The sequence below is a fragment of the Lonchura striata genome, chromosome 8, assembly GCF_046129695.1.
Source record: "Lonchura striata isolate bLonStr1 chromosome 8, bLonStr1.mat, whole genome shotgun sequence".
Taxonomy (NCBI): Eukaryota; Metazoa; Chordata; class Aves; order Passeriformes; family Estrildidae; genus Lonchura; species Lonchura striata.
Window position 1 is genome coordinate 34,338,044 of NC_134610.1, and position 18,979 is coordinate 34,357,022.

At 40.9% G+C, this 18,979-nt stretch overlaps 1 protein-coding gene across 1 annotated transcript in view; it reads right to left on the bottom strand.

Moving 5' to 3' along the window:
- The window catches only part of ERBB4 (erb-b2 receptor tyrosine kinase 4), a 595,862-nt gene that overhangs the window by 82,177 nt on the left and 494,706 nt on the right, over window positions 1–18,979 (bottom strand). Inside the window, exon 20 of the mRNA XM_031505345.2 lies at window positions 14,237–14,422. Within this exon, the coding sequence (XP_031361205.1) occupies window positions 14,237–14,422 (186 nt within the window). The remainder of the gene's footprint in view (window positions 1–14,236; window positions 14,423–18,979) is intronic.

Genomic DNA, 18,979 nt, shown 5'->3' on the forward strand with positions numbered 1-18,979 from the left:
GACCTCTCAAGATCACTACTCCAACCTCCTTCTCAAAGCAAGGCTATCACCAGTGCTGAGTCTATTTAAATATTTAGTGTGTTTTTAAAACAAACCAGCAATTGGCAAATATTGTGTTTTCTAAATGATTCCTTTCTTTATGGGTAATGAGTAAAGATCTATGAATTAAACCATCCCTGGAGGTACAAAGACATCCCACATCTCTCTCCAGCTGGCCTTTCACTGGATCTATGAGGTGACCAGTTGTTATTCACCTTACATTGAGCATGAAAAAATAACACTCCCACTTGCAGTCAAGGTTTTCCTACCTCAGTCTGCTCAAAATAAAACTGAACACTGAAATAACTGGCTGCACCAAGGCAACATTTGAGAACACCACATTTTCTCTTACTCCAGGCTGAGGTTTTCACAAAAGTCTGAGTTACTTAGGCACTAAAACTTTGTTGATATTCCAACAACTATGTTACAGAAGTGTCACTCACACGATAGCATCACCTACACACACCAGTGGCCAATAATGACACATTTGGGCAATATTAATACAGCTTGTTACTGCAGCAAACATAAATTAGTCCCTGTGGGGACTAGTATTGTGGGTTGCAATTTCAGCTCAAGCTTCTATGACAATACGAGCCAAGAGACTGCAGTCTGAACCACGCTGAACCTAATGAGACATGGCAGCTTTGGAAAGCCATCTATAGTTTTCCTTGTAAATGGCACGCTGTCCTAATAAATGAAATGGTTTTATGTGCCTTTTACTAGTTTCCACTAAGGCTAGCTTCATTTCAGAACTCATTCTTTAATTGTGATGTTATCTGAGAAGAAGCCTTTCCAAATGCCAAGGTAAATGAGCATCAACAAGGTGATGGATGAAAAAGGGAATGTACTCTGCAGTCAGACATCTGACTGTAGAGACAGATTCAATTACATAACATTTACCTGGGCTCTTGTGTTCCAGTCCTTCTATTAGATCACCATGCTTAAGCCCAGACACTTTCAAAAGATTGTAGCTGGCCAGGAAAATCTGTCTGCTGGAATGGGAAAAGCTTTGGGTATGTAAACATTCAGAGGAAGTTTTCCTCTGAGTGCTAATTGGAATGAAGAGAAGAGCATCCAGCTCCATATGGTACCCAAGTACATTAGCACCCTTGAGGCAGAATTACCTGACTCATTATATGGCTTAGCAAAAAGTGTGACTCTTCTGGAGACTGCTGATGTTCCACACGAAGGGCTGGCTTTCCTTTGGGTTTTCACTTGTTTGTTTGGGTTTTTTTCTCTTTATTCCTAAAGAATCACAGGAAGTACTTGGCAATAAGCTAGGGACTGTGTTTTAGAAACTGTACAGAAAACACCTACAGAGTTGTCTTTTCTGTTATTGAACCGACTATTAGAAACATTAGAAAAAGCAGTGTGTTACAGATCTGCTGAGGTTAAAATACCTGCTGTTTTTAACAATCTCCAATTGCTGATGGGCTCAAAATACCATTAGCTGCCTCTGTTCTGGGCAGTGAAAGCCCATGTTATCAATTATAAAAAGAAGACTACTTGTAAGTCTCTGCTATCCATTTCTGGTAAGTTTTGGCTTCATAAACCAACTATGGGCCATAAATGATGTGATTGTCGTGTCAGCTGAATCTGGAAAACCAAGGATTTAAATTACACAGTGCAAGTCCACAGACATATCTGTGTTCCTAATCATTCTTTCTCATGGTGTTTGTGACTATTTTAACTGGCTCAAACGCTTTTGACTTTGCCAAGTTACGTTCCTCCTGGTGTAAATAGAGAAAGATTTTTTAAATAGTTGAGGTGGAAATAAAAGCATGCCCACGCAACTTGAGAAAACCAATAGAAAATAAAAGCATGCCCATGTAACTTGAGAAAACCAGCCACATGGTGTATTCAACACAAAGATTTCATCCTGACTTTAATGCATATTCCACATGTATAGGGACAGGCATTGTCACACCTCTGATTTGCCACCTGCCAGCTCTGATTTGATACGTGCCTGCTGCACCCCCTGTGAGTGCCCAGCAGAATGGTTAACATAAACCAGCTCCATGCAAAAAGTTCACCTAAAAGGGAGCTCCCATAAGCACCCTGTTGGTGCAAGCCAGGAAAGCTGTAACATACAGCTGCATTTATCAATTTGCACACTCCCAGGAAACCAAGTGGAGTGCTGTGCCTGGAAATTGGAATCTGACTCCTGCACTTCAGGCTGATGTAAATAAACAAATCTGTGACAGGTCTGGAATACATGATCTTATGAAATTCAATTAGAAGCAGCTGAGCAGTAACACTTGGCATGTGTGTAGTGCCTTTCACTAGATCCTCCAAATGCTTTGCTTCATTAAGAGTCCAAGCCCATTTGCTGAAAAGAGTTTACCTCACGTGTCTAAATGTGATTAAAAAAAAGAAATAAAAAATTATTTGAAACAGCCAGGAATAAAATCCAGCCCTTTCTAGCCTTGTATCTTTTCTTTTACCATAAAGACAAAGTCTCATTTAAATCACTGCCTTCTGAACTGACACTGGGTGCAGGTGCCACTGAAGAAGGCATGTTAGGCTAAGGAAGGTTTGAGCTTAGGAATCAGTGGCATTTTGCTGTAAGTGATCTTTTCTTCACCTTAATTTGTTCTGGGGCAAAAACTCCAGATTAAAAACTGTGCCTGTTTTCCCTGTGTGCAGCCCAGATGGAGAGCAAGGCCATCAGTTCACGGCCACCGTGTGGAAGCAGAAGGCAGCTCCTGCCAGGTCTGGCACACAGACTGGCTGTGAAGTGAAAAACCCTCCCAGGCACCTCCAGTGAAAGTGCCAGGTGACTTCACAAGCTTCACTCTGCACCTACAATCCCCCACCCTGCTGCACTGTGTGAGCAGGAGACAGGCCCTGGGCACTCCTGCAATATTCCCTGCGATGCTTCTGCTTTTCTGCTTCTCATTTTGTGGATTCCCACTTTAGATACATTCATCACGGGAAGCAACACAACATTGGAGCTTACCAAGAAAATAAATTGAAGAATGCCACATATAGGTTCTGTCTTTTTACCAAGAGACCTAATGCTTTGCTGCCTACACAAAAACAAGCACGTGCATGTATTAAAAAAAGGTCTTTTAACTTTTCTCTTAAATTTTTTCTCCCTTTCCTTAGGGAACTGTACATTATTTTAAATTTTTATGACATCCTGTAATCACAATGTGACATTCATATCATAATAAAATACATAGTGGTAGTATCAGTTTCTTTTGTGCAAAATTTTGCAGTATTAACAAGCATTAAGAGCATCTACTACTTAAAGAAAAGTGACACATCTTATTTCCTTTTTTGAGAGCATCTCCTGGTCGCTGTTGCAATGAAACAGGCACTAAGGAGTATCTTCAAGAGCCTTTATATTTTATTTACCAATATATATTCTGTCAGAAAAAGATATGTTATAATATGATCTACCTGACATTCCACAGTACACCTTCCAGGAAATAAAGTAAAAATTATGGATGTGTTTAAAACTAACTTTCTTGATTTTACTTCTAGATGAAATATGCCAAGTGCATTTTTGCAGCTTTGTTTGGAAAGTATAATCTTGCTCTCTATCCAAATGTTAAAGTTCTGATCAGTGGCTAGCTCTGTCAGGCAGAAGGAGCTTCCTCATATGTTTTACATCAGTTATTTTTAATCCCATTCATGCAACAGCCAAGGTAAAGACTGGCAGTCAAGCTGAAATCTGCTCCAAGGAAGGCCAAACAATATGCAAACAAAAGTACAAATCACCAGGCAAACTCGGCTAAACCACAGTTTACATAAAAACACCCAAAATCTTGGACATGATTCTGCCCTGTAGAGGAAGCCTTCCTAACTTGTGTGGAGGAGACAGCACAGAAAATGTGCATCATATTAGACTGCACAGAGAAAGGGCCAAAAGCCTGCTCACTTTACAGATCATTTATTTATTGTACTTTTCTGCAAATTAACCCTACAATAAGTGTGTTTCTTGCAATTCTTGGCTGACCACCACTTGTCTCTGCCATGGTCCTTGAGAAATCACAGTTCTAAATCAATTTGCAGTTTTCCATGACCAAAATAAATGCCACAAATTAAATCTATGCTTATCTCATTTGGGAGGCAAAGCAAAAAAAATAAACCCACAACACAGCCCCAATATAGAGCTGTCAAAACAAAGTTTTCCTATCATCATCTCCATGATTAAACTTCCCTTCTTTCTGACATTCATGGTTTTAAAATGAGATGTAAAAAGGTTTATTATTAGTCTTAGTCTTATACTTCAAGATACACAGAACTGTACAGAGCATAACACCATTATTAAGATTTTAGTCTCAGAAAGACAGAACAGTACAGGAAAGAAAGTCAAGAAGAGCAAAATTGAAAAGATTACAGAGAAGGAGGTAACAAGCTGTACTTGTACAAAGCAGAGTAGAAAAGAATTCATAACTAATGGGAGGGATGCAACAATGGTGACAGACAAAGTGAGACATTATCCTGTGAATACTGGTAATCCAAAAAGATGTGTAGGTCTGACTATCTCACCAGAAACAATGAGAGTTGGAAGGCAAGATAGATAGGGAGAGACTGAGAAAACAGAATAAATTCCCTCTTCACTAAAATATTGCCCAGGTGGGTGAGCTCTGGACTATAATGAAGTGGTTTTAAATGAAGCAAAAATTGGAGACACTGTTATTTTATCTTTTCTCTGAGCTGCCAGTTTTGCAGAGTGTTTTGAGTCAGTAGTCTCCAACACAAACTAGAATCTTTATGTTTAAATGTAATAAAGTCTTCATTAAATAATTCCATTATGTGTTTTTTTTTCCACCTACTGTACACATACTTATGAATTACTGATAGCAAGCCCTAGGCAAAGGCAAGAGGAAAACAGAGATGAAGTGAAAGCTTCATTTTCTTTCTTAGGGTGAAGTCTACTGAACACACAAGATTGATTCTGATGTGTTTACTCACAAGAAGAGCATCATCATTGCATGAATACTCTGGTTGATTTCAATAAAAACTGAGTGATGCATTATTCAGTTCAGCTAACAGAATGAGAATCTGATTTAATTTGAATTAAGAAGGAGTAAGGTGAGAAAGTGAGAAACAGAAAAAACAGGAAACGATCCAAAGTGCAAAGCACAGCTTGATCTCTGTCTCCTGAAGCTCCAAATTTCAGACCTGGGCTGTCTCTGAGCAGAGTGTGGGTATACATTCCTTCATTGTTTATTCTTGTCCTGTCACTGCTCAGCTTTAAAGCAGGGAAATAAAAGCAACTGTGCCATCAAATTGTGCCTCTCAAAAGACACTGCACCATTCAGTCCACACTTGCCTCATAAACCAAGCTCCACCTTAAAAGTCATTAATTTGCATTATTTTTACTGGGTTTGAGCACCTTACCACTTACAGTGGCTAATAACTTTCTTCCAATATCACTGTAAATTTATTCCTAGCCAATTAAGACTCATTCATTCTCATGCCACTGCTGATTTTTACCTTACACACTTGTTCTCCTCTTGGGTATTTAACCATGCTAAATTTATAGCTAACATTCAGCATACAAAACTTCATTTAGCTCGACTAAATACACCCAAACATTTAAACTCTCTTGTGGTGACCCTCACATACCCCCAAACCACTGCACCTTTCACAGTCTGGCTTCCTTTTTTGGGTATAAGTGGATGCTTTTCACTGTTATCTAGATGAGCTAAAGTCAGAGCTTTATGTTTTGATGACCACACACCTTTCTGGTGTATTTTAGACCTATAGTTACCTCTATGTGAGACTACAAAGTTTGTATTTAAGTCCAAAAAGGTGGAAAAAATCCCCCAAAACAACCAAAAAAACCAAAACAAAGTCACTGCAGAAAGAGTCACTCTCCAGTTCAGAAACACCAAATTTTCCATTTGTCTTGGCCTTGTGGACGGAAGAAGTTGTTCAATGGCTAGGAAATTAACCCTAAGCTGTGGAAAATGAAGGCAATCTTATTTTCCAAAATAAATAAACCTTATTTTTCTAAAAGGGATCTGGTTTATTCATATGAAACAACTTGACAAAAATACTGTTTTGGAAAAAAAACCAGCTCAAATTGCTTCTGAAAGACAGCTGTATTTTTCTCTTTCTAAACAATTTTAAGCATTAGCTCTTAAAAAAGGGTCATACAAATCCAAAGACTTTTCAGAAGTCTCAAAAAAAAAAAATCTTCATTTGGAAAACCTGGAACTGCTCCAAACTGTTTCAGTTCAGGGTAATGCATTCTCTTAATGCTTGATATTTTCCATGGGACACATAACCCAGTTTTATTTCCCCTCTAATCAGGAGATATTAATGTGTTGCAGGAGTGTGGAATATGATCCCCTCTGCAAACACAGACAGTGAACAAAAACAGAAGCAGCAAGGATTTTATTCTGGCCCATGGACTATATATATATATATATATATATAGAGAGAGAGAGAGAGAGAGAGAGAGAGATATGTCATAATATAATAATAGTATATATTAATAAATTATTATACAATAATACATATCGTATATAGTAACACATATCATATATAATGACAATCTATCCAATAATCTTATATAATAATAACACACACAACTAGATCACTATATATATATATATATATATTTGTGTGTGTGTGTTCCTTGGCCCTTGTTTTTTGTAGTTATCCAAGCAGCATAAGTTTTGTTATAAAATACAATGTTGAGAGAATGGTACTCACTAGGGAAAAATGCATTTTAATTTATGGGTATATAGAGAGAATAATCTAGCTTTTGTTTCTGAAGTTCTTCAACTTAAAAATAGCCAAATACATATATTTCTGGAATAATAATAAAAGCTTTGGGCTGAGACATTTTATGCCACGTCACAGTCCTGCAGAATTTTATGGCTGAGTTATAAACCTGAAAAATATGTGCTTATAATGGAAATCCTGACAGACCCTCCCAGGGGCTCCTGTAATATCTTGAATTTGATTTAAGAGTGGTTTTCAATAATGCTTTCCCAAGCCAGTCTGCTGGGGACTGCTGGGGAAAATGGAATGTTGAGTGTGTCCCATGTCCCCAAACGCAGCTCAGTGTGCTTGATGAGAACCCTGGGGCATCCAGGAAAGCCTCCAGAGCTGCTGTAGCCTGGGGCTGTCAGGTCTCTAATATCAGAAACCCCATAAATGTCAGGGCTAAGTGCACCTTTCATTTAACAAAACAATAAATTGTCTGTCTCTGTGCAATAAATCGCTCATTTCTGTGCCTCCACAAGGCCTGATGTGATTTGTAAATGACTGGAAATTCTGCTTTGGTTTTTTCCCCCCCTAACAATCATGAACCATGCTTCTGGCATCACTGGATTTTTAGAGAGAAGGGAAGAGGAAACCTACATAATCTGTGAGTCAGATTAAGAATGGAGAAATTAGGATTATAAACTATTATAAACCCGTCCTGCCCCCCACTATAAAACCTTCAAAACTCAAAGCTTTATGATTATGAGAGAAATGAAGGGACTGAGTCCTTTCCAAACCCTGGAGTGAGACAGGGCACCATAAGAACTCTGATGGGTGGCAGACATGGTGCTGCTGAAGGGAGCCCAGCAGCCAGGGACTGAGAGCAAAGGAGAAATGGTGACACTGCAGAAAAAGCAAGAAACAGGTGCTGACACAAAGCACTGTGAAAGCAGGGGAAAGACAGAAGTAAAGAAAGTAAAAGAGAATTACAGCAAAAGGAAGACTGGGAACATAGTGAGTGGACAGTCCATCTGAGATGAAAGGAGAAAGGGAAATGAGAAGAACTTGGTCAGCATTTAAGCTGATTAATTTTCTCATGCTTGCCTTCATTTTAATCCTTTCCATAGGAAACCTCTGTTTACTCTGTGGGCTACTGGATTTGTTAAAAAATTACTAAACCAGTTCAATACTCCAGAAGAAATGACTGGTGAACAAAGGGGAAGAAAACTGCACAGAATTCTTTATAAATAGGTACGTAGTTATGCAGACAACCATGCCTTGCATGGAAAAAAATAATATCTGAGAGGATCAAAAGAAACTTCCTCATTGTCCCACATAAACCCAAGACAGCCCAGTTCATCACAGCAGGAAAGAAATATGAACTCTTCCACCACTGACAAATTAAAAGCTGGGATGAAGAACTTGGCAAGATCCACTTGAAGTTTGCTGCAAGGGCTTCTCAAGCTTATCTGAACTCTGGAGCCAGCCAGCAGGTACCAAAAAGCCCCTGGTATGGGCAAGGTTGGGTAATCCCCCTCTGAGACTCGTTGGCATAATGTTTTCTGAGAGTGAGAGCTCTCCAGTGACACCAGGAAAGGATCCTTCCCTTCCATCTGGGAATACCCAAGCTCTCCAGCTCAGAAAAAGGAAACTGTAGAGAGATTCAAGAGAGGAAAACTACACTTTCCCCATGCATTTCGATTTTGCTCCTCTACAAAATTAAAGCCTTGTTTCAATATGGTTTTAATTTCAATTAGCCCTTGGTTTAGAGCCTTCTCTTCTGCACACTGCACTTCCTCATGGAGCAGCCCCATTAGCAAAGGAAATTTCTGCTAATGGACCTGCTTGCAGTGATAACTATCACAGCCCTGGTCCTGGCCAGGGCCAGCGTGGCAGGAGGGGCTGGAAGGGCACTGCCACTCCACAGTCATGGCAAGGTGGGAACAAAGATATCTTGAAGCTGAGAGATGACTGTCATTAAGCTCCTCTGCTCACTCCAGGATGAAATGGCCACTGAGCTGCAGAGCAGGCTTCTTTCATGGAAAAGAAAGACCTTGAAGCACAGCCACTGTCCTCCACTCCTCCCCAGCCTGTCCAGTCACTCCTGACTCCTCTCGTTTCTCACAGCTTCTCTCCCATCCCACCTGTAGCAGAGCAACAAAGGCTTTGTCTAACAAGTTATTGCTAATCCATCAAGTCTTGCTGGAGAAGAAAGACTCCTAAATTCACAGTGCAACCGCACAGGCCCTCCCTGCTCAAAGCCTCCCTGTCTCCAAAAATGAGTGCAGGCCCAAACCCACTGGATTTAGGATGCTTCTGGATCAGCTTCTCAGCTGCAAAAATCAACAAAGATCCTTTGAACTTCACCCAGCCTGTGGGTTTACACCCAGCTGACAAGTGCAGGGATAAATATGCCTTCCCAAAAAGCCTGGCATGGAGAGAGGTCCCTTCAGGACAAGCCCTCCTTGGGCAGGAGAGCTGCAGGATGGCACAAAGCCCTGGAACCCACAGCAGCCAAAGGGGACAGAAGGAAGCAGCAAGGAGGCTTTGCAAGAAACTTTGGCTTGGTGGCTCCTGGAGGCTTCCAGCTGCAGCTCTGTGCCTCTGGAAGGGAATCCTTAGACACAGCAATGTGTGCTGCAGTAGCACTCGGCAGAGCTGAAGATGTTCATCTGCCTCATTAAAATTGGATTCCCAAAGTTGTTCTCTCTTTTTCCTTCCTAGAGTGTTTTCAAACATTGTTTTCCTGCGTACCTGGATAACTGATGCTGTGCAGGGCTTTAGTTAAGGTAATTTGAGAATTCTTTTACATTGAAAAAGTATAAAAAGTAATCCCCTGAAGTACTTGGTTTTCCTTCCACGACATTCCATTGTAACCACCTACTACTGCTTTAGCTCGACAGTATTCCGAGGGGTTATTAAAGAATTCTTATAGTTCAGAACACAAAAAACAGGTCTGGAAGCCCCTGAGGGGTACAGGGCAGAACAGGATGGGGCTAAGACTCAGAAGAGCTGAGCTCTCCACCACAGCCTAGCTGCCTCCTATTAGGAAGTTTTCTTCCTGATTCTTCCTCTGCCTTGAATTCTTTGAGGCAGGAAAAGTTCCTCTGCCCTTGAACAGTGCTCAGCAAAATGAGTGCAGATGTAATGCAAATCAACAGCAGCAGAAAGAAACCATAATTGTAACAGGAAAAAAAAAAAAAAAACAACAAAAACCAGTAAAATAGGAGATGGGACTGCCCAGGTCTATGTGGAAGTTAGCATGTGTTGTATGCAACATTACAGAAACAAAACTGCATTTCTGTAAGCCCCTGAGAGAGACAGAGAGTTTAGCACAGCACAAAAGCCCACAGTCATAATTCCAGAACTCCAGCCAGGGCTATTTTCAGCTAGAGTAACAGAGAGAAAACACAGCCTCAAATAGAGGTCCCAGTGGCAGAGGGTGACTGGGTGAAGTTATCTAAGGGACCTTTCCTGACTAAAACCCCCCAAATGTGACTTTTCTTCTTGAAGGCACTTCCATGAGAATGTCCTCATCCTCACACCTCCAAGCTGTGCTGTGGGTGTGCTGGGGCAGCCCTGGCTGAGAGAAGCTGCATCAAACACAGTGAAATATCAATGCACACAGCACTTTTTTGTGTGTTTGTGGAATCTTCCTGACTTGCTGTACCTGTCACACCCTGGCTGAGAAGGATTCACCTACTGAGAATTCACTTCCAGGCTTGTGCCCTCCATACCGAATTGGAGTTTCAATCCACTTCTCAAGGAGCCAACACTATGGGTGTTCATGAAGTATTATTCCCTCCTCCCATACCCTGAGGTCACCAAGGTGGACACTCTTGCTCACACTAAAAATTCCCTGATACATGGGCACAATTCATGGCTTTACTGGACAGCAAACTCCACATAAAATTGCTGTGCTGATCTCAAAGCTAAAAGGTTAAATATTCATTTCCAAGGAAGACAGTCCCCATGGAAGTGAGACACCAGGAGATGCCTTGTGAAACTGCAGAGCAGAAGGGAAGAGCCCCCTTAGACACAGCTGCTGTCTAACAACCATGTTTTATGCAGAATGCTTGGGGGCTACTCTATTTTTATAGCTTTCATCCATAAAATAAGAAGCTAAAGCTTCTAGAAGGAGAACACAATTACCCTACAATGATGTAACATCAGAATAAATTCAACACAATCTGTATAAGCAAAGAGAAAAAGCACCCAAGCTTTTTCCAGTTGGCAGTAGATAATACTTTATAACTGCCCTGTCATCAGCCTTCAGAAGCTATCTCCAGAGCCATATGTGGGTTGGCAACCAGGCACAGTGGCTAACTAGCTTTGCATCTAGCTGTACAGAAGTGGAGACATATGGAAATGAACAGCCTGGCAGAACAAGTGGGCTCTGAAGCAATGGCTTCCATAAATAAGTGCCTGCACACTGGCAGATGGAGAAAAGCACAGTTAGGGAGGGACTGTGTCACAGCAGCAACTTGATTTTAAACAATTCCTAAAAATCAGCCTGAACTTCGGATCTGAGCCATTTCCAGTGCCTTCAGTGCTGTTCTTGCTGGGGAAAATCCTCTCTGTGAAATCAGGGAAGGTAGAACAATGCGTCTAGCAAAAGATAGCAGGAGCTGCTGCAGGGAGCAGAGAGCAGCACTGGGAAGTCACTGATGATTTTTGCCTCTTACTACTCTGCTAATCATGCTTTTGGTACCTTTCAGAAAGACACAAGCAATCATTCCCCACGGTCTAGAAAAGCAACACGTGGAGAGACACTCCCAAGCTGTGTGGCAGTGCCTGAACCACGGGCACAGTGGGTACAGGAGTGTGGGACACTCACGTGCACCTTCCTGCAGGAAATGGGAATTTGTGCCTGCTGCTGCCCTCATTCCTCTGCAGACCAGTCTGCTTCAAGGCAAATGGTACCTTTCCTCTTTGCAGGCAGCAGACTGATTCCTAGTCACTGCTAAATGAAAGTGAGTATTACTTTAATTCTACTTTTTGGGATAAGGGGACTCCTTGTCTGCTGATCTCAAAGGTTTTTCCACTTACCATAGCTGAAACAATTTTTTGTGCACATCCTCTAACAACAATCGACTTAATTATTGTAATGTGAAAGAACATACATTTAATTAAATTTCAATAAACTAGCTAAACTTCACTAAATCCTCTCAATAATAGACCACCTTTTATATATAAAGGAACTCCCTTTCTCTTCCTGACACTGTATTACATGTATGACCTCACTTCTTTGCACTGCTTGGTTACCACCTCAGACCTCAGGTGGCTGTGATACCTCATCTTCTCCTCCCACACCACAGGGGGGATCAAGAGAAGCAGCAGGCAACAATTTTCCAGGGAATGTCCCTAAATCCAAACCCCACATTAAGCTGAAGCCATCTACAGTGGCAATCAGTTTAGAAGCTGCTTCCCAATGTGGGAAATAGTAAAGGTAAAAAGATTTCTAGACAGCTGTAAAAGTAGGGTTTAGGAACAGAAATAATAGAAAACTTAGAACTAGCTGCAGCTATAAAGTTTGACAGTAGAAAAGGTTACAATAGTACAGCAAGCAAGGACATGAAACTATAGCTCGAGTTTTAGGCTTGGCTAAGATAAACTTTAAGACTGCAGAAAAATATGATTAGCAAGATAGTAGAAGGTTTTAAGCTTCATAATTAAGTATTGTGAGTTGTTAATAGAGAGCAGACAAGCATTGTGTGAAGCAGGTGTACTTGTGCTTTTAGTGACTGGCTAGAACAACTGTGAGCTTTAGCAATGTGCTGTTGGCTAGAAAGTTTTTAAAATGCTCTGTAACAGAGAAATCTTTGTCTGCTGCTGGCTGTGAATGAGCTTTTGCCATATTTCAGTTGTTTCAGCCATGCAATGAGGCTGATGCTGCAGTAAAGCTCAAGGGATGTACCCCAGCAGTCCTGTCCTGTTTGTGATAAACCACCAACACACACTCTGGCAAGAATCACCACGGGAAAGCCATGACCTGCCTTGCACAGGCCCTCCCAGAGATCTGTCAGCTCTGTAAGCTCTGCTCAGCCTCTCTGCTCCACTGCAAGGCTCAGAGCAAAGCCAGCACAGCCCTGCTCCAAGGAGCCAAGGGCCGTAGGCACACCCAGAGTGACAATCACGGAGGATTGCCTCTGCAGGATGGCACCAAGTCAATGTTTTGCATTAAATAATAACAGCCACTATCAATCAAAAGAGTGGAGAACAGATGGGGAGGAGGCTGTGTTGAGGGAAAGGACTCAAACAGGAATATGGATTTTGTCTCCCACCTCCTCTAGTCTGCTGTCAGCCCTAAATGAACCTTTGCACATCTCCATAGAGGCAATTCCCACTGGTGTGCTCCAGTGCTCCCAGCAGCTCTGGCTGCTTTACCACCACAGCACAGCATAGTCACACATCTACAAAATGCTGCAATGGCAGATTGTGGAGTTTGGGTTCCCCCACCTCTACCCAGCCCTACAGTCACTTTATCTACTCTCTTCTTCAGGAAGGTGTAACAACAGATCTGATTCTGGAAAGAAAACAGTCCCTATTCATGATGCTCCTCATGATGAAGAACAACACAGAGCTAGCTGAATTTCCATGTTTTCTTACTTTTGTAAGAACTTTTTTTTTTTGTATTTAAGTTGTTAAAAGAGGCAAATGTTTACTTAATATTGAGTCCAGCAAAACAACTGCTGAATCTTCAGGTTTCTCCTCACTGCTAAAAGATCAACATTACAACTTGAATTAACATTTTGTAATAGATGTTGTAGGAAATACACTTAAGGTTGCAGATTTAATGTAAGATAGTCTGTGGGCATGTGTTTATAACAAGCATTTTCTCCAAAATAATCTAAAACTTTAAACAACTTCCAAATAACCCAATGCAAAAGGCAGGCTCCAAATTGCCACTTGCAGTAAACAACCCTAGCTGTTCAAAAGCACCTTTAAAATGGGCAAGTTATGGCCTTCTACACTGCAAGATCTTATTCTTTGCAAACAATTTTCTTAGTACTGAATACTTGTTCTTAGTACAACACCGAATACCTAAACATGTCTAAAACCAGCTGTAAAACATGTCACACCCCAGGAGTGGCATGAAGGACATGTTTGTCTTCCTGGCAGTGTGGGGGCAGAGAATTGATGACATGGCTGGCAATGCAGATCCAGAAGGGCTGAAAACCAGTATATACATTAAGAGTGAACAACAGAAGGGGCTGAAAAATCACCCTGTGTCCAGCCCCAGATTTCACATGGGGGCTTCTTCCCTCACTTCTTGCCCCAAAAAACAACCCCTTATTAACAATGAGTTGGAAAGACAGTTAAGAAAAGCATTTTGGCTCACATATAATACTGTAAAGCAGCCAAAACAGTGTGTATTTCAAGAACTACCCAACCTTCTTGGAAACAAAAACAGGCCTGAAAAAAAAAAAAAAAAAAACAGCACAAATAAAAAGCCATGTTTTCAAGTTAGCTGGGAAAACAATAAGAAATGATTCCAAAAGCCCAGCAGTTCACCACATACCTTAGCAATTTGGACACACCAGTTGAGCAGGAGCTGGGAGCCGATGTTGTCCTTATGTTCATGGACATAATCCAGGAGGCAGCCGTGAGGCATCAGCTGGGTGACCAGCTGGATGGTGGGGCTCAGGCAGACACCCAGGAGCCTCACCAGGTGTGGGTGGTCCATGCTGGCCATGATCAGAGCTTCCTGCAACAACAAGAGTGACCCAAAGGTTACCCAGCACGCCCAAAGACTCCAGGCACTCGAGGTGTTGTTGTAAGGCAGGAAAACCATAGGGAAAGGCTGCATAAAATCAAGCCTGCTCTCCTTATCAGCCCTTGGCAAGTTCCCATGTGAAAGCAATCCTGATAAAAGCAGTTCGTTAACATAACAATCTATTCCTGGGTGAAAATTCAGCTAGCACCTGTATAAACTGTTTTTACACCCTTAGATAGAAAAATGAAAACTATCTCTCAAAAACAACATTTCCTGCACATACACACAATCAATACAACTTTACTAACCCATAAAATAATTGGCAAGAAAGCTACTAACCAACTGGAGTTACACACAAAGTCTATAAAACTGTATAAAAAGGAGTTATGTGAATAAAGAATGAGCTTTTTCCACCAGGAAGGAAATGGAGTCCTGTGTAATTTATTCCAATACTCCAGTGGCTAAAGGGGATCAGTGTCCCCTCAGCAACATGAATTCCTGTCTGTCCAGTGCTAGGCATTCCTAGGGAACCTCCAGGCTGAAGCAATGTCCACTTGATGTTGAGTCCCAAAAACAGGAGTGTGCACAAATCTAAAATTCTGCACTGCCCCACATTCCCTGTCCTGTAGCAGCACAGAAACAACAATGCAGGTGTGACACGCTCCACTTACAATCTTCTTTGTCTCTTGTTTTAATGCCTTTTTGGGACTACCTACAAACAGAGGCCAGACAAAATTAAGGGAATAAAAAGCAGTTATATTTATTGAAGGGCCTTCAGGTACATTTAGGGCAGAGGGAGCCCACCCAGGGGCTACCCCCAAAAACTGGATGATAGCTCATGGGTTTTCACACTTTTATAAGTGTGATCCATTTGCATATTGGGACTTAATCTTCCAATTACAGCTTCAGGTAATGAAGTAATTTATCCCAAGTTTGCTTTCTAAATCTGAGCCTCTTAGCATCTGATTGTTCCATCACCTCTGCCATCAGATCTTGGACGAGTTTATTTAGGTTTTTCCCACACTTTAGCTTTTCACACAGAAAAGACTTTATTTTCCTTTTCCAGACTATAAGAAGTTTTCAGCTGGACCAAGCTGGTCCAGGACCAAGGACCAGAAGGTTCAATCTTGGCTATGCTATTTGACCCTAAAGTTCACACCTCTGACCAGTAGCACAGGAGCTCCTTATGAAAACCCTAAATAATAGTTCTTAGAGGTAATGCTGCCATCACAAGCACCTGGCATTCAAATCTAGCAAGGAGAAAGCTTTCCTCTCTCATTCACTGAGTCCTCCGTTTCAAGACCATTTCATCATGGCAATGGAACAACGAAAAGTGAGATGGAATTGTGGCTCTGTAAGGCTATTTTGGCTGTCTTCTTTTTTTTTTTTCCTCAGAAAATCCCAATATGACATCTGACAACTTACAGAATAGCAGCTGTAATAGTGCCAGGAAAAGAAAGAAAGAAAGAAAGGAAGGAAAAAAAGAAGGATGAGACAAATTTGCCACCAGAAGAACATAAAAGCTGGGGGTGGGGGGGGGGGGGGGGTTGGGGGGGTTTCTCTTCCCTATATTAATGCAAAATAAAAAAAAGGTTCTGGCAAGTAGGCTGAGTTTGTGCTAAAGGAAATTGCTCATCATAGTACAAAGAATATTTGAAACCAAATTGCAGATATTTGCATAATAGTTCTTTTACTTTCTTTCCCACTTTTTTTTTTTTTTTTTTTTTTTTTTTTTTTTTTCTTGGTAAAACAAAAAGATGAACAAGACACTAATTGTAGGGTTTTTTCCTTCCCAATAAGAAAAGAGCAGATGGTCCTTACTGGGGGGAGTGACTCCTTCCCTTGTCTTCCTCAATGTATGTGAAGAAATAAATAAATGAATAAATAGGGGCTATTTGATGGGATAATGGAGGAGCAGATCTGAGAAAGATTTTGATGCAACAAATCAGAAAGGGATCTGAATTTAACTAGTTTTACTCACATTCAAAATAATACAGTTCCCACTTGCTTAACTCTAAAATGTGGGGACTCTTGAAACAATTTAAACAATTCTAGCCTTTCTTCTGCTGTGTCTTGAAAATGTCCCTAAAGGCCACCAGAATAAATACCTGTAGACAGGTGAATTACTCAGTCTCCAGAGCACAAAACTACTCTGCCTCATTTTTTTTTTCCTTTTTACCCCATTCATTTTGCTCCTGCAGAGGCATACAGGGACAGCACTTGCTGCCCACTCTGCCTCTGTGGAAAGGCAAGAGGTTCCCCATGAGCCTGGAGCTGGAGCACTTTTCTTTATATCCCAGACTGATTAGAACAGAAATGAGGTGTTTATTTTATTTTTTTTCTGTCTTCCAAGGGCCCACGCAGGAAGCTTTAAAACTTGTGTCCATTAGTCTCCAGCTACTTTCCATTGCCAAGTCTATCTGTTACCAAAGGAAAACCACTTCTGTGCAACAATAAAAGCAAATTTGTCTCATTCTGATGGTACAGGAAAGCACCTGCTTTTCCAAGAGTTTTGAGCTAGAGTTTCAGGAAAAAAAGTCAAAAATGTTTTTTTTTAATAAAATATTATGGACTTCTCTGTGATGAATTAAGACACACACAGAGGGCAAGGAAATTTTCACCATAGATTTAAGCCACTAACAGACACTAATTTAGCATGAATCCTGGCTTCACACAGTTATCCTCATTAGCAAAACTATTGTTATTTTTATTGAACTTCCCTCTAGAGAAGAACTAAAATCAGGGCTGTGTATCCAGCACAGCAAACCACAAAGTAAAAAATTGCAATTGTTCTGCTAGAGCTTAATTAGACAAAACAAACAACAACAACAGAAGCATTATGACTTAGCAGCATTTTAAGAATCTGTTCAGCAAATAAGGAATACGAGTCCCCAGTTTCAAACTTGTTTGGACATGAAAGACCCTAGAGCTGTAATCTTTGTGGCAGTTTGACACTCAACTAATAAAATTGTCCAATATAATATAATATAATATAATATAATATAATATAATATAATATAATATAATATAATATAATATAATATAATATAATATATTTATCTATTATAATTCCTAATATAATTGTCTAAAACATTTAAAGCAGGTGAGGCACCTAAACTCACAAACTTGGCTGGTGGCACTCTCAAAACCAGCCTTTGGAATTTTCTGGGCCTTTTGGTAGCTGTGGGTCTCCAGCTCTTGTCTCTACACTCAACTGGCAAAATTACAGGAATGACTTTGGAATTCTAATTTAATGGAGAAGAAACAGAGGTACCAAAAGGGTACCAAAGCCACATGGGAAGACTGCAGCACAAGTGGAAACAGTGCCCCAGATGACTCTACTTTTCTCTCCTGAAAAAATTCACGTCCATCATTCCTCTCTTCATCCCTTAATGTGATTATTACATTATTACTCCATTAAGCTCAACTCCTGTGATTTATACACACAAGCCTGTATTAAGCAGTAGCATTAAACAATCACATAAATGTGATGTTAATGGCTCACACTTATCTGCCTGCTGTGTGCACTAAGGAAGAAGACAGCAGCCCACAGAAGGTTGAGTTTGCAGGTCCCAGTGAGCAATCACCAAAGCTATTACTGGTTTCTGTCAGCAGAGCCATGTCAAAAGGGGTCTAGGGAGGTGCAATTGCAATCTGGAAATCTCACCTGCTTCCTGATCTATCCATACTCTGCAGTCATGTTTGAAATATCTTAAATTTGGCTGCTGTATCTGAAAACTAATTCAAAATCCAGCTAAAGCACGGTTTTTATTTTCACCTTCCAGGATGGGGAAAAAAAAAGTCTCAATTCTTAAGACTGTGAGAAGAAAGAGTGCTCTGAGTACACCTTCAGCACATCTTATGGGGTGAAGATATTCACCTGATAAAGAGTTAAGTAAGCAAAAAATCTGAAAAATCTGTTTTCCTGGCCTTCTGCTTCTAAATGTTCCTGCTATAAAACACTGTCAAACAAAACAAAACAAAAGATGCCAGAAAAGAACAACTCAGATGTTTTCCCTAATTGCAGAGTAAATGAATGTACTTAAAAGCTGACTTCATAGTGCACTGTGCATTTTTCTGAAAGCACAACTGAGCTAACAGGAGAGATACTACACTGAATACACTGCTTTTTACATTAATTTTATATTAATTCTTCTACTGGCTGGGGCAAGCACCTGTCTGGAATGCACCTTTGACCTGCTGCAGGGCAGATCCAATAACAGCCCAGCATTTAATACATTTCAAAGCCTTTTGTTTGTCTGCTAGGTCTCACAAATTGTTTAGGTGGCAGCTGACTCAGCCTGTGCAGTCTGCAGAACAACTGAGGCTGGGAGACAGCACAAATACACATTTAACAACACACATTGCCTCACTGGTGCTAGGACATTGACACCCACTGCTGTATTTCCCCTCTAGTGCCTATGCAGGATGGGGCTTGCATGGTTTTCCAGCAGTGTTGTGCTTTTAGCAATTTTTCAGAAGGCAGCTAAACCTGCAGGCAGCTTGGCAGGGCTGTGGCTGTGTCACCACAGGTGATTTCAGCTGAGC